A 20,949-nucleotide genomic window follows, 5' to 3' on the forward strand; every position below is an offset into this window, starting at 1 on the left:
CTTATAGATGCACCAACTGCTTTTCAACATCTTATGAATGATATTTTTTTGTAAATTTCTTGATGATTTTGTCATCTGATATTTAAACGATATTTTAATTTACTTCTAGAATATAGAAGACTATAAATTTTATATTTGTCATGTATTACAAAAACTTAGAAATGTAGAATTATTTGCCAAGATAGAAAAGTATGTTTCTACACTACTCAAGTTGATTTCTTAGTACACATCATTTCTAACAAAGGCTTCATGATGGATTTCAAGAAGGTTCAAACTATAAAAGATGTCAAGAATAGTAAAAAATGTATAATGTTTTTTAAGCTTTGTCAATTATTATTAAATTATTATCAAGATTTTTTTTATAAATTGGAGTTCTATTTATATATTTAACTTATAAAAAATAACTTGAGTGGAATAAAAGAATTAAAGCATCATTTGATGCTTTAAAGAAGAAATTTATTTTTGCACCAACCTTGTATTGTATCAACTTTTTTGAGGCATTTTTTATGAAAATAGATGTATCAAACTTTATCATGAGTGCAATATTATCACAAATGGAAATAGATGATAAACTTCACCAAGTTGCTTTTAATTCTAGAAAATTTTCAATAATACAAATCAATTATGAAATCCATAATATTTTTTTTTATATTTATAGATTTTTTTTTAGAAATGGCATCACTATCTAGAAGGCATTTTTAGTATAGTCATTGGATATACAAATCAAAAGAACCTTAAGTACTTCATATCAATATACATGTTGAATTTTTGCTAGGCTTATTGAAGCATGTCATTATCAAGATTTGATTTTAAGATCACAAATTTATTTGAAAAACTACAAAGTTTGTCATATAAATTTTTTAGATGTTTTCATCTTGCACCAAAAGAAAGACATTCAACTTTTGATCAACAAAAAATAATTATAACGAAATAACTAAGCTTTTTTTTTGATAATATCTATTGCTATTATAAATTAGCAAAAAATATTATATTGGATAGAGTGACATAATTTATATTAAGATTTTAAAAAATCTTTTTAAAATATTGAAAGTGGATGTAAAATTATCTTTAACTTTTCATATATAAATTAATAGATAAAAAAATAGATGAATTAAGTTTTGGAGCAATATTTAAGGTGTATTATAAACTATTATTAAGATGATTGAATAATTCTTTTGCTATTGACAAAGTTTGCATATAATAATTCAGTATATTCTTCTACTCAAAAAACACTTTTCTTTGCCAATTACAGTTATTATTCATAATTAGATATCTTTGACTTTTCAAAAGATGATAATCCTAAAATAAAAGATTTAACAAATTATTTGTCAAAGCTACATGAAATAATAAAGGAATAATTAAAAGAAGCTCAAGATCAAAAAAAAAAATTCAAGGTAGATGCCTATTGTAAGGAAAAACTACAATTCAACATAGGTGATAATGTATGGTTAGTTTGTCACAATATCAAGACTATTTGTCTATATGATAAGTTAGAATATTGTCGGCTTTGATCTTTTCTTATTTATAAATAAATCAATCTAGTTGCTTATCAATTATAGCTATCAGAGTCAATAAAGATCTATCTTATATTTCACATGTCACTTCTTGAGTCATACAAGATAATAAATATTGCAAAAAAAAGACAAATGCCATCATCTCCCACAAATGTGAATAATTATCAAGAATTTAAGGTAGAAAAAATCTTAGATTGAAGGCAATGCCAAAATAGGTTAAAATATCTTATTTATTGGCTCGGATATGATAATAGTGAATGCACATGGAAGCTAATAAAGAATCTTATAAATGCAATTAAGAAGGTTAAAACTTTTTATCTATAAGATCCATCAAAACTAAGATGAACAGTCAAGCAATTCTTTGTAATAAAAGAAAAGATTCTAAATAAAGATTGTATCTTATTTTCTATCGTTTGCTATGAATTTTTTGTATTTTAGCAATGCCAATGAGATTGAGAATCCAAAACCAATAAATTCAACTCATGAACCATCATTTATTGACTTACTAAGTGAGACATTGTGATTGTTTCAACCTTCAAGATAATGTAATCAAGATGAAGATCTTCAAAAACGACATGTTCTTTTTCGAATAGATGGTAAGATACAATGCATATGGTGTCACGACCTTGGAAGAGATTCTTAATGCTTGGTGATTTTATTGGATGTAAGAAAAAATTCATGATGGTATGACTAATATTTTATTTGAAAGAAGTTGTGAAGACCTCAACAATGATCAAATAACATGGTAGTCTTTTTGTCTTAGAAAAGGACATTATTGATGGTTGAGAAGACCTAACAATTACCTTTAAAGGGAACATCGATCAAAGTATGTAATAAATATAATTTGTCACATCTTAAACTTCATTAATATATGATCATTGCTCTTCGTAGAACTTGTTTCCAAAAGGAGACATAAGGCGACAAATATATTTATTCTAATAATTATCTAGGTAATATGAATAAATAGAAGTAGATTAAAATAAATTAAGTTGATAATACCTTATAGAGAAGATTTTTAAAAGCTTTATAGATGCATTTTCACCTTTATACACATCTATAAGTCATTTATAGGTTAGAAACTTGGCCAATAAATTAGCCTTATATTACATGTGTTAGTAGCTTGTAGAATAAGCTAACTACAAGGCATACATATATGAAACTTGTCTTATAAATTAGACATGTCTTACAAATTTGACATTTGTTGGAGGTTCTATAGAATGTCGCTACATAGCTCTTAAATAGATAGTATATATAGAGGCAATAGTGAAGCCTTTTTCACTCTTTTCAATTCATTTTATACTTCCAATGTATTTTCAAACATTTCTAACTTCCTTATCTTCTACAATAGCTATTTTAGTTTTTTATTAAATATGTTTAGTTTCTTATTTCTATTTTGTCATCTTTCTTTGATTCATTTCTCACTTATTTACATATCTTCTTTGAGTTCTTATGCTTGATATCATGGCTCCTTCACAATAAACCTTATAGCTTTGCTACCAATAACCAAGGTTGAGGCTATGATTTATAATATAGTAGCCTTGTTTGTTGAACTTATTGATAATATTGCATCTATTATTTTCTAATGCAATCACAACATTGATTCTAACAACAAAGACATTTTAAAAGTACTACCTCATGATTTGTAATATCCAATCTATCAAACTAATTTTGAAGTTGTAGAAACTAGCTATTATAATGAATCCATTCAATATAAAATTTTATTCCTAAACTAGAGCTTTTGTCAACATCTTTGAAAATAATCTCCTCAAAATAAGTGTACATTATGGTTTAATGATCATTTTCAATTTCCTCCATAGTTTGAACATCCCACCCAACCAATTTCAACTACAACTTATTCCAATGAATGATAATGCACAACAAAAAATATCTTGCACTTTAAACAATTTGACGAAGTCTATCAAATTTGACTAGAATGGATGTTTTTGGACAACTCTAGATGAATTTCATCCATTTCTAATTTATCCAAACTAAAATAAGCTAAATTAGGTATTTAGGAGGAAGCCCTGTGTAGACCGATGTGCTCGAAGAAAAATTCCAATTCAACGTGATGACTTGCTGACGTAATTTGAAAACGTTACCTGCCGTCACATCTTCAGTTGGGTCGGTGAGGAGAAAAGTGGACACGATCTGGAGGAAGACGTACCTGGATGAGAAAAACAAGAAGGGAAAAATTCCTACATTCTAAAGCTTCTGCTGTTTCATCAAAGCCCAAGTGTCCTTTGAAGCCTTGCAATGCACGGACCCGCTAACAATATGTTGCTTGATGAATCTACTCTACTCTGGTAAGATTTGCATTAACAGTAATCAATGCGCTATCCAATGGATTCTGTCTGAGGGTGGAGAGAGGTTGACAGGCTGAATAAGGTCGAATCTAAGAGTCAGCTAGACTTGATGGATATAGGTTAAGAATCCAGTTTTGAATTTGTCAGTCTTGTACAATTTGGCTGATTAATGACCACTACGGTCCGTGCTACTTTCACAAGCTCCTCTTTGATCATGAAAAGAACGGCTGCTGCCACCACACTTTGTACAATCTTGGTGCTCATGCCCTTGTAGAAGCCCGCCAGGCCCTCAAAGCGAACCATTTTTGTGATTGCATCCAATGTCCCTGAATTAAAAGAAACAAACGAAAACGTCTTCAGAAAGCTGGGATTGCGGATAAGAAGTGCTTGTCACATTATATTTGCTTTTAGTTACTTCTGAGGTGAAAGATTGAAGGAAAAAAATAGATGTTGTAACGAGTTCATGCTGAACCTAGTACAGCAAAAGTCCCCAAGTGACCTGTTCTTTCCTGAGATACATTAGCAACAAATGCAAGAGTACCACACCTGCGTACTGTAGAGAAGCATGGCCTCCACCATCCTGCTTTGCTTGGAGTCGTGACTGCCATAATACACGAGGCGTCAGGATAAGGAGGGAAAGTGTGATTGTGTTGTACGGTCAAGCAGCTCAACTGGCGCGGATGAGATTCAAAAGAATAATCATCTATTTCAGCGACTTCAAAAACCTCATTTGACAACCGAAGAAGATTCAAGAGTTAAAAGAGATCATGCAATCGTGACGAAATGGATCACTCTCAACAGGTATCCACTAAATCTAGGGTGTTAGATTGACACGCACCTTCACAACCGATAGAGGATATGTCACTACAGTTGCCCCAAGCTTCGCAACCGCTCCAAGTAAGAAGACCTAACACACATTGTGGTCATTATTAGTCAGCTGAATGTAGGATCAAGCCGCTTTAAGCATCAGCATCTATTCAGGAGACCATGAACAGGCATCTATAAAATAGAAGGAAGTGCACACCTCAGTTGCAGCTAAAGGTTTCAAACCATTTTCATTTCTAGACCGCTTTTCTGTAAGTTTCTTCAGTAAAGTCTCATAGATCATGAATTGTATTGACGGGTTACTGACCTGTTGCAGACAAAATTCAAAGAACTCAAAATCATCTGACAAATTTAATCTGATACAATGAGAGCCCACTTTACATTTAAGTTTATAAATACATTATCAAAGAATCAAACATAATACAGCGAATAGAAATACACTCTAAGGTACAGCATTACAGCCGCTGCCCTAAAGTATATTAGTATGCCTAAGTCAGAAAACCACGCTTAACCTGCAGTCTCATTCTGTATTTTACAACATCATACATCTGTGTTTTCTAGCAAATAACGGAGGAGCTTACCATGATGAGAGTGGGCAAAACACCTTTCCAAAATCCAAGCAACCCAGCCTCCTTGTACAAATCCTTGACCTGCAGAGATATGCATGTAAATAGAAGCAGAAAACAACCCATTCCACCGTCATCACAATAAAACAGGACATTGTACCCTACTATAGGAATGAAGACATCATGGCAGGACGAAGCATGGACATGGCAACATCATATTTTACAAACAAAGAGGAACACGAAACGTTAGTCACTCGAATCGCTTCTTTTGAAAGGGCCTGCCTTACATCTTCGAATTCCTATATATTGCAACAAGGCATGTCAATGACGAGGTACCCAACTCACATGGAGTGTCAGTGTCAGAGTTAAAGATGCATACTGTATCGCGAGCTCCAAGCTGTGATTTGGTAGGAGATCCACTGAAATTAGGATTTGTAACAGCAGAACTTGGTAGTCCACCATCAACTTGTACTGTGAGATCGTTTTCTGTTGAAGATGTCGGACCTTTCTTTCGTTTCTGAGTCTGAAACAAGCAAAGTGAAATAATATTCATAACAGTGACGAAAATCAGTTCAAGTGGCCATCAAATGACACAACCATTTCACAAAATTAGATGAGCAAGTGAAAAGAACTCCTATCAACTGGAAATTAACTGAAATCAGCCAAGCAAGAGAGTTGGAGTAAAGTTAAGAAAAGGAATGATCAACACTGACCTGCATACGAGTGACAATAACCCATATAGGATTTGTAATCAAAACATTTGCACACCTACACACAGAAAGCAATACACACAAAATGCATGAGTACCAAAACACTGCGTTTATTGTGAACTTGTGAGGACTAGTCTGAACGCAAATAACATACACAGACCATATGCAAACTTACATTTTTCGTGATAAATAAATAAATTAGGAACGAATGCTTCTGTGTAAAAGAGAAATCGTGTGAATTTCTTCGCAGAAACCTCATGACTTATGAAGACGGCATACTTTTTTTCTTAGCAGATGAGCCTATCAAAAGGTTAAACGGCGAAAACAGGTCCACACTTGAACAGAAAGAGGAAATTCTGACCCGGCCAGAGCTGCAACAAAGAGGGATGCCAGCACTCCCACTGAACCATCTTCACCGTTCGGCTTTTTGGACCTCCTAGCCTGGGCTTCTGCCTCACTTCTAAAGATCTGATAAAAATAGTAGTAGACACCCTGCAGATCATGAAACGAAAATCTTATACCTCCAAAACCCTTGCGGAGATTATACAGCATGTACAAGTCGGGATTCCGACCCCAATGTTCACGACGTAACACACACAGCAGGAAAGTGCAATTCAGTTTGAGACACAGATGATCTCCTATTTCTCTAGAGAAAGTCAAACCTTAGATCATACCAACAAGCCAAAAGAGCATAAAAAAAAACACTGTTCAACCTCAAAGTAACATGCTCATTAAAAGATTCGGACATACCTGCGAGCAAGCAGTACCAACTAACGATGGCAAGAGCCCTCTGTATAATCCTCCCCATCCATCATTCTTGATCACCTGCAAAGATAAATCCCATTAGATACCTCGGTCATCAACTCATCCTTGGGACTGATGCATGCAGTCGCTTCTCTACTTTCGTTCTCCCAACATTCTCGAATGTCTTCTCCATTGGAATGCATAATCTTCATCCCACCTCAGCTTCAGATTCATTATGCAGTTTGAGCTAACCCACCGACGCTACTAGTGAACCAAGTGAGACTTAAACTTCTATATCATCAAATACTCAACCATCATGCAAGCAGAACGTTACCTCCCAAATTTCTTGAAGGGTTCCCTTCTGCAACTTTGTAGGGTAAGCTTTGGCAAAAGCCAACGCGCCTTCCTCATCTTCAGCAACCTTGCCACGTTTTGCTGTCCTTTCCGTTTGTTGCCTAGTATTAACCTGCATGGAAACACGGCATTACAAGAGTGCAAGTAGAAACGTCCACAGAAGCCCTACTGCCTTCAGACTATATCCATGCCTCAAGGAAACATGGTCTAATCACGATAACTACTTCTAATGTTCCATTCCTTTTATCGCGATTACTGATTGACATCTCTGCTTTCGAGGGTTCCAGAAATGCACTATATTAGTGAACTTATTTCTGAACATGTACAATAAGGTGTTTTATTCCTTATAAAACGCCAACTGGAACACATTCGGGTGCGCAATAACTTGTCGCATTTGATTTAGAGTCTGCCTCCGGTCGCTATGCTGTTTTTGGCCCTCATTTAACAGCGCCTGGCTGTAAGACATCATCACACACATTTCTACTTCCATTGTGTTCTAGATTTGACATGTTACGTAAACATTCACAGTAATGGACAGAGGAAGAACTGGTCACACACTGAGAGGAGGCCAAATTGACAAGTCTGTATCTACTTCAGCGACTCCTGGACATTATCCTTGACAAGTCCTTGACATCGCAAAGCCATAATTAATATCAATGTTCAGTTTCTGACTATGCATTCATTAAAAATAACATTTAATCGAATTCTTAATCACGTAAAAAATCTGCTTGTCAGAGTATCTCCAACAAATTAGAATCATTGCATATGAATTCTAGAGGACGATAAATTGGGAAGTTTTCTCTGACGAGCGCCAACAACAAAGCCGGTTGATGACTGATAACCCACATGCAGAACTGCAGAAATTGCAGCGTGAAGGTAATTATCAAAATGCGAGTCCTCTATTATTCAACTTCTCACATTGGATGTGGCTGGACATCGAGTCAAATGTACACGGAACACTTAAAAGTACAGACCTCCAAGCTGACAGAAATATGAATGTGTTGAACAAGGTGAAATGGAGGCTCACTGCTTGCAAAGGATATGTCAACAATACAGCTACTATGCCGCCCCCAGCACCTGCTAGTCCATTTACCACCGCATCTGACATGTTTCCGCTTAAATTTCAACAGATCTTCAAGACCTCTTAAGTATTTGAATTGATAGCCTTTCACTTTGAGAAATGAAAAGAATTAAAATTCTTAATTCTTTTCACCTGCCAAAAACGAGAAATGGTCAAGTCTAGCGATCGAGAAAAACAAATAAACATTCAAACAAACAAACAGAAAAATAAACGAAAAATGCAAGACGAAAGAGCCATTCACAAAACAACACCATACTAGTGTCACTTGTAGACCCGCAGGCTGGCTTGCAGCGAAGATGGAGAAAGCAACCAAAATCATAAACAGTATGTTTAAACATAGACAGGTATGTCTTCGAAGGGATCTGATTAAATACTAATAATAAAGACCTGAAGGATCTAAACCTGAAAACGTGCATAATCAAAAACATATTCAACCATCTGCAACCATTTTCGACTAGCACCACCGCAAATTGAATCGAAAAATCAGCGTTTGTAAAAATGCAACAATACTAAAACTCTATTCCTGTACCTAGGTAAAGCCCTGGATACAGAGAGAGACGAAAGTACACCCCAAACTGCACACAAGAATGCAAGCAACGGCCTCTCGATCGCGTAAAAATAAAATGCGGATGGATTCCCCGCACAGTGGTTTACCTGAAAATTTCTCAGACTCACTGAAGACAAGCCATGCCAGTGAAACCAAAACGAGAACCTCAAGACGGTCACAATCACCAACTCAAGACGCAATCATGGACAAAATGCAATAACATCCACGTACCTCCAACATCCAATGTCCTCAGAAACTCGAAAATATTAGCAAGCAGATCAAGTTTTCCTCATCAAAAAACAAACGCTGCAATCTGTATAATCAATCAGCCCTCACACGCAACAGTGCCTCGTCACAGAGGCATAGCTACCACGGCACGAAACTCGGTCGATGGAGAAGGTAGGATAGAATCCGCAATACTTCACCAAATTGCGCGCGGCTTGTCCAGTTAGAAGAAGAATTGGATCAGGAAGCGCGGGTGCATGCGTGTACAGCGATCGGAGACGTGATCAAGGTGCGGCGGGCACGGGGGGAGGGATCGAGGATGAGCGAGGGGCATTCGGTGGAAGTGCAGATGGCGCAACACGCACACCGATGCTCCAGTCCCTCTCTTGCCCTCGTCGCCTTTTACTTTTACAATTTTCCCGCCACGTCGTTTTTACCCAAAAAAGTAGCTTTCTATGCCGTGAAAGAGGTGATAGCGACATGGACCTAACCACACCCATGCTATAGGAATGGCCCTTTCCTTTCGCAACGTGATACTTTTTGACAAGTTTTGACTACCGTCAAAATTCACTTTTGTAAATAATTCTAATCACCTGTATTTTATGAGGATTTTCTATATTTATCTTGTTGTTAAGAGATATTCAATTTTAAAATAATAACTTAGTACATAATTCCAATGTTGTTGCACAATAAAAGAATAATTTTATTCTTATGTTTTTTTAAATATTTTCAATCCACGTGTGTCCTGCCCAGGTGTGCCCGATCAGGGGGTTATGAGACCTCGTATACCCGAGCTAGCCATACCCGGGAGTGTTTGGCTCGACCAGGATGAGGTTGCCTTAGCCGGTCCGGTTATTGCACACCACTGTCCTCTTAGCATACACGTTAGATTGTGGATCGACGTATACCCAAAATAGCCGCAGGATTAATCTTCCAATGGGAGGATGACAGCGGGACGGATTAACACTAACACCGGGCACTATTGAGCCACGGCAGTGTCGCATCCTCGGGCTCCGAATGGCGTGTCGCAATCAAACCCGAAGCCCGTGGCCACGAGGCCCTTATCTGGTTCACTTTGAATGTATCGCGGAGGGTGGGGTGTATGAAGGGTTCTTCGTCTTCCTCAATCCAATTGCTGACTTGAACCCTTCTGAGGTTCATCGTCACGGCACGGCACGTTTCCGGTGCTTTTTTCTCTTTTGGAAGGGGGTTCCAGGGGCTTCCGCACCGACCTCCTGTGGTTTCTCCTTGCACCGGGGCTGCTGCTGCCTTTTTCGAAACTATTTGCGGTGATGTGTGGGTTTGGATTGGGAAGTAGGGTTGTAGAATTCTGAGGTTTGGGTTTAAGTAGGGGTTCGGGATTGAGCATTAAGGAGGAGTTTGAGCATTCAGGATCAGAAAAATGGCGTCGATGGCGCATTCTCTGACGCTCCCGTCTGTGGGTTCTTCACTCGTTGGCCAGCTGAATGACAGTGCGAAGAGTAAGCGACGGACCATTGCGCAGGCGGCGTCTACCGGAAGAAAGAATTTGAAGAAGTCTGCGAGTTTGTCCGTGTCCGGTTTCCAATCCTTTTCCGGAATGCGCAAGGCTTCCGCCGTTGATGCTTTGACTGTCAAGCAAGGAAAGGATTTGAAGTCTGTAGTGGCGAAATCTATGGCTGTGGCCGGCCATTCCCGGCCCTCTAGGGGCGTAACGTTTGCTATGTTTGAGCGTTTCACCGAGAAGGCCATCAAAGTTATTATGCTGGCTCAGGAGGAAGCTAGGCGGCTTGGGCACAATTTTGTTGGTACCGAGCAAATTCTTTTGGGGCTCATTGGGGAGGGTACCGGTATTGCTGCGAAGGTTTTGAAATCGATGGGAGTGAACCTCAAGGAAGCTCGTGTGGAAGTCGAGAAGATCATTGGTCGGGGAAGTGGTTTCGTTGCCGTTGAGATCCCCTTTACGCCCAGGGCCAAGAGGGTTCTTGAGCTGTCGCTGGAAGAAGCCAGGCAGCTTGGTAAGTGTTTCAAGTATTTGTAACCTACCAATCGTTGTCGAACTGAAGAATTTTTGGAATTTTGAATGATTATCGATTGATTAATTGGTCTAAGTTTATCATTGATTATTGTATATAGGTCACAACTACATCGGCACAGAACATTTGCTTCTGGGATTGCTGCGAGAGGGAGAGGGTGTGGCTGCCCGAGTTCTCGAGAACCTAGGAGCTGACCCTAGCAATATTCGCACACAGGTATGTAATGTGACATCTACGGTGAAGTTAATTCTTTCAGGAAATCGAATAATGAGAAGATTCTGAACTTGTAACGTTCGTTTACCCGTTAATTAAGACTGTTTGGGACCTCGGCAGGTCATTCGCATGGTCGGTGAGAACAATGAGGCTGTTGGCGTAGGAGGTGGCAGCGGCAGCGGTAGTAATAAGATGCCCACCTTGGAAGAATACGGGACAAATTTGACTAAACTTGCTGAGGAGGTACGTGCTTGCATGTGAATCTCCCTTTTTTTTGAACAAGTGCAATAGCAAAGTCAAATTCTGGGAGTTCATAATTTATTTTATTTTATTTTATTTTATTTTATTAACTGTTAGGTATCTCAATCATTGTGCAGAACAACTTAGCCAACCGGTCTTTGTTAGCCGACGCTCGGGGCCTTTTGCACTCAATTTGACACATGTCGTCTCTTGTTTGAAATCCGCCTGAAACTGAGTTGAAATTGAGTTCTATGGTGCAGGGAAAGCTTGATCCAGTTGTTGGAAGAGTTGCTCAGATTGAGCGAGTGACCCAGATTTTGGGCCGTAGAACCAAGAACAATCCATGTCTGATTGGAGAGCCTGGTGTGGGGAAAACGGCCGTCGCCGAGGGCCTGGCTCAGAGGATTGCATCTGGAGATGTACCCGAGACTATTGAAGGCAAGAAGGTTATCACTCTTGATATGGGTTTATTGGTTGCTGGAACCAAGTACAGAGGAGAGTTTGAGGAGAGGTTGAAGAAGTTGATGGAAGAGATTAAACAAGCAGACGACATTATCCTCGTTATTGATGAGGTGCACACGCTCATTGGTGCTGGTGCTGCTGAGGGTGCGATTGACGCTGCTAACATACTGAAACCCGCTTTAGCCCGAGGTGAATTACAGGTATTGCTCGATTACTATAATTGCCTAATTAATGTAAATATGCATTTAGATGAGGATTGATTCATTTGACGCTGGTTTTATTATTTAAAATTTAAATTAAGTAATGAAAACCTGCACTATGTTTCCTCGGGTCTGCCTGACTTGTGTCTGTTTACAGTGTATTGGGGCAACCACTCTGGATGAGTACAGAAAGCATATTGAAAAGGATCCTGCATTGGAGCGACGTTTCCAGCCCGTTCTGGTGCCAGAACCTACCGTTGAAGAGACCATCGAGATCCTTAAGGGTTTGAGGGAGAGATATGAAATTCACCACAAGCTGCGATACACAGATGAGGCCTTGATTGCAGCAGCACAGCTGTCTTACCAATACATCAGGTGTGCTTTAATGCTCGATCTGACGTACTTGATTGGAGCATCTAGGATTCTCATCTTAGATTTTGGTTATCGTGTGGGGTATTAGTGTTACAGCTTTATGCGTCTCGGTGGGACTTGCGTGGTGCATTTTGATGCATGAGTTGGAATTTTAGCAGCCCTGAGAATTCTCTAAAATTCTCATGCATTTCTGTTCTGTGTGCAGTGACCGATTCTTGCCTGACAAGGCAATTGATCTTATTGATGAAGCGGGTTCGAAAGTGAGGCTCAAACACGCTCAGCTGCCTGAAGAGGCAAGGGAGCTCGACAAGCAGCTGCGTGCTGTTACAAAAGAGAAAAACGAAGCTGTCCGGGGCCAGGACTTTGAGAAGGTAACTTTTGTTTACCATTGCGGTCTTGTCTGTTACTCGTTTGAAACTTTCCTGATAAAGACTCGGATCTGGTCTCGTCGTTGTGAAGTAATGCTGATAATTTTGGTCCTCATTACTTGGTTTGTCTCTCGCTGCAGGCTGGTGAGTTGAGAGATAAGGAAATGGAATTGAAGGCTCAAATTTCAGTCTTCATCGAGAAGGGTAAGGAGCAAATGAAAGCAGAGAGCGAAACCGGCGATGTTGGGCCTACTGTTGAAGAGTCCGACATCCAGCAGATTGTGGCCGCCTGGACTGGCATTCCCATGGAGAAGGTTTCAAGTGACGAGTCTGACCGTCTATTGAAGATGGAAGATACTCTTCACAACAGAGTTATTGGTCAGGACGAAGCTGTGAAAGCTATCAGTCGCGCTATTCGTAGGGCACGTGTTGGGCTGAAGAACCCTAACCGCCCTATTGCCAGTTTCATCTTCTCTGGTCCCACCGGAGTCGGAAAATCAGAACTTGCAAAAGCTCTGGCTTCCTACTACTTCGGTTCCGAAGAAGCTATGGTGAGGCTTGACATGTCTGAATTTATGGAAAGACATACTGTCTCCAAGCTTATCGGCTCTCCACCTGGTTACGTCGGTTACAGTGAAGGAGGCCAGTTGACTGAAGCCGTTCGCAGGAGGCCTTACACTGTCGTTCTTTTTGATGAGATTGAGAAGGCTCATCCTGATGTCTTCAACATGATGCTTCAGATTTTGGAAGATGGACGCTTGACTGACAGCAAGGGTCGAACTGTTGACTTCAAGAATACTCTACTCATCATGACTTCAAATGTTGGAAGCAGTGTCATTGAGAAAGGTGGAGGTGGTATTGGTTTCCAGTTGGATTATGGTGAGAAAGACTCGAGCTACAACCGCATCAAGAGTCTTGTTAATGAAGAGCTAAAGCAGTATTTCAGGCCCGAGTTTTTAAACAGGCTTGACGAGATCATCGTCTTTAGGCAACTCACAAAGTTAGAAGTTAAGGAAATTGCCGATATCATGTTGAAGGAAGTCTTCGAGCGTCTCAAGAAAAAAGAGATTGACTTACAAGTTACTGAGAGATTCAGGGATCGGGTTGTTGATGAAGGCTACAGCCCTAGTTATGGTGCTCGGCCATTGAGGCGAGCTATTATGAGGCTTCTGGAAGATAGCATGGCGGAGCGCATGCTTTCTGGAGAAATCAAGGAGGGAGATTCAGCTATTATTGACGTGGATAGCGATGGTGGTGTCACAGTATTGAATGGTACCACAGGAACATCCACGAATACAGCCATAGACCAGGCTCCTGCTGGTATTGCCTAAAACCCACGACATTCGAGGGTTTTTCTTGATAGGTAGAGGTTGTGATCTGCTAGGTTTGGTAGATTCAGAAACTTAGTTCGAGTTCCCTCTGTAATCATAGCAAAATGTGGTTCGAAACATCGAAGAAAGAGTCAATTGATACCTCAAGCGTTTATTCTTTCTCGATGATCACATTCTTGGCACTCTTCAGATTTGTGCATGGAGTATGAATTGTTACATTTTGCTGTGTCCATCACTTATACAGTCAAGTAGATGGTCTCGAGGTTACAATCCTTGTGTAAGAAATTTAGATGCACACCAAGCTTCTGAAAGCTTTCTTCAGAACCCCGCTGTTAACTGGTGTTAAGGCCTCATTAAGCAATGACTGTCGCTGTAGAAACTCATTCCTTGTATCAATTTTCGATATTCTTGCACTCTCCAGTTGATCCTTGCAGAGACTTTTATGTCTTTGGTTGGGTACAGCTTCTCCATTCAAATTCACCGAAGCATGGGAAGCTGGCCAATTTATTCAAAAGAGTTGGTTCGTCTTTGCAAAACGTAAAAGAATCATACCAACGGGATGTAGGAGAAGGTAGTCCGCATTGCGGGGAACAAAAATCTGGATGTGTTTGGAAAATTGAGGATGCTTGGTAGAGAACGTGCTCAGCAGGATTCGAACCTGCGCGGGCAGAGCCCACATGATTTCTAGTCATGCCCGATAACCACTCCGGCATGAGCACGTAACCACCCTTGCCATGTCGACGGGGGATTCGTTTCACCATATCGATTCCACTTAAACTACTATTCAGTGCAGAAAGTACGCACCCACCACATGAGGCCATAAAATCTTCATATTTTTTTATGTGAGTAAAAGCTTTGCCTAAAAATTCTTCCAAAAGTTTCAGTGTAAGCCATAGTCTACTTAATGGGTCTTTGTTGTTAAGAGAGTATAAGATAGTTGTCTCGCATTTTGATACTTGTTGTACATACAAGTTTTTTGAAGAATCAAATATTAATATTTTTTATTGAAGCAAATTACAATGAAGAATTTGAGGTAGAAAAAGATTAAAATTTGGAGATTTTTTGAAACATATTGAAGTGTGTTGTATATGGATAAAATATACTATCTATATACATATATGGAAATCATTTGAGTATCTAGCAAATGTACCAAAGTATATATATTCATTTCTATTGTCAATTCTTTTATTCAAAAATATATTAATTTGAATTTCTGGAACAACATTTCTGAAATACCTTAAATTAGCATGTAATCATGCAATTTAATTCAATTTATTTTTAAGAAAAAATTATTTACTACAATATTTTTATTTTAAAATCAAAATTCTATATTTATTAAAGAATATCATATAAGAATATGATAAAATATAGGAATAAAAATAAATATTTTAATTTTTTAATTTTTACTTAATTTCAAAAATTAAATTATAAAAATCTTAGTTATTATAAAGAGTATTTTTATTAGATCAAAACAATTGTGTACCACAAAATTAATTTTATTAAAGTCTAAAATAGATAAAATTATAAAAAATTATATAGGTATTAATTTCATAATATATTTATAATTTTTAAAATATAATGAGGTTATTCTTTTAAAAAAAAATTCTTATAAAAGTTATTATTAATCTTTATGAAAGTTGTTTTTTTAAAAAATAAAAGATTAAAATCAAATAAAAATAATAATACTTAAATATAAATACAAATTTATTATAGACTTAAAAAAAATTTAAAGATAAATTTGCACTTAAAAAAATTCAACTTAAAAGTCCTAAAAAATTAAAAAAAATAAAAAAAATAGAATACATATTTTTTCTACATGATATTAATAATATTGGATCCCAAAATTTATGATAGATCCACTTCAAGGAAAACACTTAACAAAACTTTAAACAATGTCACAAATAAAAATATTTATAAAAATTTATAAGAATTAGATAGAAATAAGTAGAAATAAGTAAATTTGATAATATCTTATAGAGAAGCTTCTTAAAAATTTCATAAATCTTATTAGAGATCCTATAGAACATCACTACATAGCTTCTAATAAGATAATATATATAGTTGTAAGATTAAAGCCTTCATCATTATCATCAAAGCCTGTCAAGGATATAAATCTCAAAGAACGAAAATCCCCAACACACTCTTGTATCATTGAAAGGAACTAGAAAGTCACTCAAAGATGATATAATTTTGAACTAGAATGGCTATTGCCAAAAGTAAGAAGACTAGAAAGTCTTGAAACAAGACTAAGGACTAAAAAGGCATTGACAAGAGTGAAGAAGGCTTCATCCTTGCTTACATATATATTCTCTAACTAGGAGCTATGTGGCAATATTCTATAGGACTTCCAACATGTCTTGACTTTGTTAGCCACATGTCTTAACTTCCAAGGCAAGTTATTTATATATGTGCCACATAGTTAGCTTGTTTCACAAGCTATTATACAGAGTTAACTTCTTCTACAAGCTACCAACACGTGGTTAACTTGTTGGCCAAGTTTTTCATCTACAAACACATCTAAAGTCAAAACCACATCTATAAAGCTTCTAGGAAGCTTCTATAGAAGACTTTATGAAATTAATCTATATTTACCTACTTATTCTTAATCATATAAGTAACTATTAGGATAAATGTATATGTCCATAACAAAGTCTTTCTTGTTCCTAGTCTTATTTTAAGAATCTCTAGTATTTTTTTCTTCAATAAAAGTCATTTTAGTTATAATATTATACTATATTTGAATCAATATCTATTCTTTTTAGATGACACAAGAGTGTATTGTATTAAAGACATGAACTTTAAAAAATTAAAAAATCAAGACACTCTTGTATAACTTGAAAAAACTAGATAATCACTCAAAGATGATATATTATGAAACTAGAATGGATTAACAAAAATACATATGTATTCTATTAAATACCTATATAATTAAGTAGAAGTAGGTTAAAATAAATAAAAATAGGTTAATTTCATATTATTTTTTAAAGAAGCTTCCTAGAAGCTTTATAGATGTTTTTTTGACTTTATATGTGTTTGTAGTTAATTAGTAATTTAGAAACTTGGTCAACAAGTTAACTACGTGTTGATAGTTTGTAGAATAAGCTAATTACATGGCGCTCATATAAAAAACTTACCTTGCAAGTTAAGATACATATCTTAGAAAGTCAATACATTTTAAACGTCTTAATATCTATATATATTACATTTTAGAATCTTCTAATCTATGATAGTTTGAACTTTCTTTGGATCTATTATAAGCCCTTTGTTGGAAATGATCTATCCTAAGGAATCAACCTAAGTAGTATAGAACACACACTTTTTCATCTTAGCATATAATCTTCTATCTCTAAGTTTTTGTAACACATGAAAAATATAAATTTCATGTTCTTTTGTATTCTTAGAATAGATTAGAATATTATCTAAATAACAAATAAAAAAATCATTAAGAAATTCACAAAAAATATTATTTATAAAATATTAAAATATAGCTAGTCTATTTGTCAGTCCAAAAAGTATGACATTATATTTAAAATATCCATACCTAATTCAAAAAGAAATCTTCTATTCATCTCTTTCTTTGATGTTGAACAAGTTGTATACTCTTTGTAGATCTATTTTTATATAGATATTTGCTTGTTTGAGTTGGTCAAGAAGTCTTGAAATTAGAGGTGAGGGATACCTATTCTTAATGGTGATCTTATTAAGTTTTTAATAATCTATGTACATCTCTAGAGATCTATCATTTTTCTTCTCAAATAATAGGAGCTTTTGCTAGAGATTTCAAATAGCATATGAAGTTTTTTGCGAAATTTTCTTCAATATACTTATTTAATGTAGCCAATTTATTTTGCAATAAGTTGTAGATTGGTCTAAATGATGGTTGAGCTCCTTCTTAAAAATCAATTGAGCAATCATAAAATCCATGCTCTAGAAGAATATTTATATTTTTCCTTTCAAAAATAACTTTGAAATCTTAATATTAGCTAAAGATACCACTTGAAGTCTTCCGACTATCAGAAATAAGCGTGGCATATATAACAAAAGATGATTCTTCTTTTTCCATAGTAATGAAAGCTTTTGTACCTACTAATAAGGGTTTAGATGTACTAAGCTTATGTATTTCTATTTGATTAATAAAATTTTGGATCAAACTACAAGAAAAATTAAGATTATAAGAAATGAAATCTATTTAAAGATTCTATTTTTTAAACCAAGATAATCTTAAAATAATCAAATTTAATATAAATCTTATTATATTAAATATTACTATGCTATTATGATCTTTAATTGCTACATCTAAAAGAACAATCTTATAGATAACATATCTAGAAGACAACAAACAACCATCTATGATTTCTACATATATGGATTTATTTTTCTTGACTAACAATGCCTCTTGTTTTTTTACAAAGTCTTTGTCTATAAAGCAAGGTGATGCTTTTGAATCGAATAAAATTAAGACTTTGTAATTTTTTGGTCATAAATAAATTTCTATTGTAAAACAAGGTGAAGGATCTAAAGAGAGAATATGACTTCTATTAAGAGTTATATAAGATTTTAGTTGTGCGATCTCTATTATAATTGGAGAAATTTATTTTTTTAACTTATCATCTTTTTTGGCAACCATACTCCTCATTTTGTGATTGTGTTGTTTCTTTAAACAATATTAACTAGTGTGTTTAGCTTCTCCACAATATAAGCATAAGCCTTCTTGACAACATCGAGTCTTCATGAAGAATTAAAAATGTATTGTATTAATTTGAATTGGTTCTCACCTTGATGAATAAGTTTTGAAAAAATTCGAAGCTGCCATCACTACTTAACTTGTTTCTCTCCAACCAAGTCTTTGTTCTTGATGTCTTTTAAATAATTGATTGTTGCATACAATGGCTTGAGCAATAAATTATCCTAAAAAAATAATGTATATAATAAATCTTGTGCTTTTGGCAACATTAATAACAAATCTTTGATGTTATCCTTCAACTCATATTAAAATTGATTGATATGGACTTTGTCATTTTAGTCCATATTGTAAGCAAGATTTTAGAATTCAGTAGTATATATAGTAGTTGATTGTGATCCTTGTTGTAAAGATAAGAATTTGGTCTCTGCTACTCTTTTTTTATTGCTTTCTTTGAATGTTGTCTTGAAGATTTTTAAGAATGAATTCAAATCATAAAAGAATCATGAATCCTTTTCCATCAAAGGTGCAAACTAAAAGAGAGCACTTCCAGATTAAAGTGCACCTATGAACTCAACTTAAGTAAATCCATCAAGATATTGGAAGGAATGCAACCTTAGATAGAACTTGACTTGTTGCAAAAATCCTCAATATTTTGATTTTTTTCCATCAAACTTCTTGAGCATACTAATCTTTGTCCTTGTCATACTTGTAGAAGAAAAACTTCTTAAATTTTATTGTAAGGTCAATTTACTTGCTTCCTTTAATTGTACAATATCTTAATGTAGACTCTGAATTTCTTTTGTAGGCATAAGATGAGTTTTTTTGTGGTTGACACTCTTAATGCATGAAATTTCCACCTTAAGAGTATTGACAAGTTTGTGAAGATGAACAATAGTTACAAATCTATTCTTAGTTTTTCTAAGAATAGCATCCATGATTTTTCTTTTCATTTCAAATAACTTAAAAAATCCACAATCAAATTAGAGAAAGATAATTTGGAACCTCTAATATCAAATGAAAATTTTGACAAAAAAAGATAATCTATTCTTATTAAAGAAAATATCATTGTTAAAAAACTATATAATTTATTTAAAGGTGGATAATCTACAACCTTTAAAAGACAACAATAGAAGTGGGATAATTCACTGACCTCTAAAATAAGATAAAAATAATGACTTGGCATTTTTGTCAAACTGTCAAGGACATGAATTTTGAAGAACTAAAAGATCAATATATTCTTATATCACTCAAAAAGACTAAATAATTACTTAAAGATGATATATTATTAAACTAGAATGGCTATTTTTAAAGATAAAAATACTAGAAAGTCCTAAAAATAAGACTAAGGACTAGAAAGGTATTGACAAGAGTGAAGAAGACTTCACTCTTGCCTCCATATATACTCTTAATTAGTGGTGATTTCTTATTGAACCTCTAAAATGTGTTAACTTTCTAAAACACATATCTTAACTTGCAAGGCAAGTTTTTTATGTGTGCTACATAGTTAGCTTGTTCTGCAAGCTATCAATACATGGTTAATTTTTTGACCAAGTTTTTAACCTACCAATCAACTACAAACACATGTAAAGTCAAAGTAGTATCTACAAAGCTTTTAAGAAGCTTTTTTAAAAAATATTATGAAATAAAACTATTTTTATCTACTTCTACTTAATCATATAGATAAATATCAAAATAAATATGTATGTCCATGACATATTGACATTTTGATTGCTTGTGATTCATATACTTGATACTAGAAATTACATTAAAATTTGTCAAAAATTATAATTTAATAATAAAGATTTAATTTTTAAAATATTTATTATAACTTTTAGAATTAAGATATGAATTAATATATTTAGGCTTTTAGTAAAATAATAATTTGATCTATTTTTTACTAATTTTGTCTTTTTTCTATTTTCAAAAGTTAAATTCTTCAAGTGAAATATTTATTGTACTAAGTAAAAGACCTTTATAAGGCTTTTGTAATAGAGCCTATAAAGATGATTTTTCATGCTTAATGACCTTTTAAAGTAAAAAATATAATAAAATTTTGGCTATGATTTAAAATTATATTTAACTTTTAAAAAGAATGAATAAATAAAATAAAACACTTAAATAGCTTTAAAAAATTTCTAATAATAATAATCTTTATTTTTTTTGCATAAATCATAAATTAATAAAATCAAATATAT

General features: G+C 35.0%; 2 protein-coding genes and 1 non-coding gene across 7 annotated transcripts; 1 reads left to right on the forward strand and 2 right to left on the reverse strand.

Moving 5' to 3' along the window:
* Window positions 1-3,379: 3,379 nt before the first annotated feature.
* On the reverse strand, window positions 3,380-9,210 carry LOC112283249 (peroxisomal nicotinamide adenine dinucleotide carrier). 5 transcript variants are annotated; one of them, XM_024521719.3, is made up of 12 exons: window positions 8,876-9,210; window positions 8,044-8,229; window positions 6,997-7,128; window positions 6,669-6,743; window positions 6,280-6,410; window positions 5,922-5,976; window positions 5,588-5,731; window positions 5,224-5,292; window positions 4,842-4,949; window positions 4,656-4,724; window positions 4,364-4,418; window positions 3,380-4,143 (listed from the first exon to the last, which is right to left on the reverse strand). In XM_024521719.3, exons 2-12 carry the CDS (start codon window positions 8,122-8,124, stop codon window positions 3,938-3,940), a joined length of 1,125 nt encoding a protein of 374 aa, XP_024377487.1. In that variant the 5' UTR covers window positions 8,125-8,229; window positions 8,876-9,210; the 3' UTR covers window positions 3,380-3,937. The 5 variants fall into 5 exon arrangements, with proteins under 5 accessions (XP_024377487.1, XP_073390611.1, XP_073390612.1 ...); XM_073534510.2 differs by having other exon boundaries at window positions 9,015-9,209; XM_073534511.2 differs by having other exon boundaries at window positions 9,065-9,203.
* Window positions 9,211-10,011: 801 nt separating this feature from the next.
* Window positions 10,012-14,241, forward strand: LOC112283542 (ATP-dependent Clp protease ATP-binding subunit ClpA homolog, chloroplastic). Its single transcript, XM_024522358.3, has 7 exons — window positions 10,012-10,866; window positions 10,985-11,100; window positions 11,218-11,340; window positions 11,598-11,999; window positions 12,157-12,374; window positions 12,577-12,742; window positions 12,880-14,241. Exons 1-7 carry the CDS (start codon window positions 10,272-10,274, stop codon window positions 14,068-14,070), a joined length of 2,811 nt encoding a protein of 936 aa, XP_024378126.1. The 5' UTR covers window positions 10,012-10,271; the 3' UTR covers window positions 14,071-14,241.
* A 466-nt stretch (window positions 14,242-14,707) lies between these two features.
* On the reverse strand, window positions 14,708-14,789 carry TRNAS-AGA (transfer RNA serine (anticodon AGA)). Its single transcript has one exon. It is a non-coding gene; the product is annotated as a tRNA-Ser (tRNA).
* Window positions 14,790-20,949: the final 6,160 nt, after the last annotated feature.

Source organism: Physcomitrium patens, chromosome 6 (genome assembly GCF_059467195.1).
Source record: "Physcomitrium patens ecotype Gransden chromosome 6, ASM5946719v1, whole genome shotgun sequence".
Classification (NCBI taxonomy): domain Eukaryota; kingdom Viridiplantae; phylum Streptophyta; class Bryopsida; order Funariales; family Funariaceae; genus Physcomitrium; species Physcomitrium patens.

Bases quoted from the DNA above. Each gene is read 5' to 3' on its own strand.
- LOC112283249 (XM_024521719.3), bottom strand. From the start codon at position 8,124: ATGTCAGATGCGGTGGTAAATGGACTAGCAGGTGCTGGGGGCGGCATA. The intron at 7,129-8,043 runs GTGAGCCTCCAT...GTTTCCATGCAG, and splicing joins TGACATATCCTTTGCAAGCA to GTTAATACTAGGCAACAAAC. The intron at 6,744-6,996 runs GTAACGTTCTGC...TTATCTTTGCAG, and splicing joins CCCTTCAAGAAATTTGGGAG to GTGATCAAGAATGATGGATG.
- LOC112283542 (XM_024522358.3), top strand. From the start codon at position 10,272: ATGGCGTCGATGGCGCATTCTCTGACGCTCCCGTCTGTGGGTTCTTCA. The intron at 11,341-11,597 runs GTACGTGCTTGC...TCTATGGTGCAG, and splicing joins TGACTAAACTTGCTGAGGAG to GGAAAGCTTGATCCAGTTGT. The intron at 12,375-12,576 runs GTGTGCTTTAAT...TTCTGTGTGCAG, and splicing joins CTGTCTTACCAATACATCAG to TGACCGATTCTTGCCTGACA.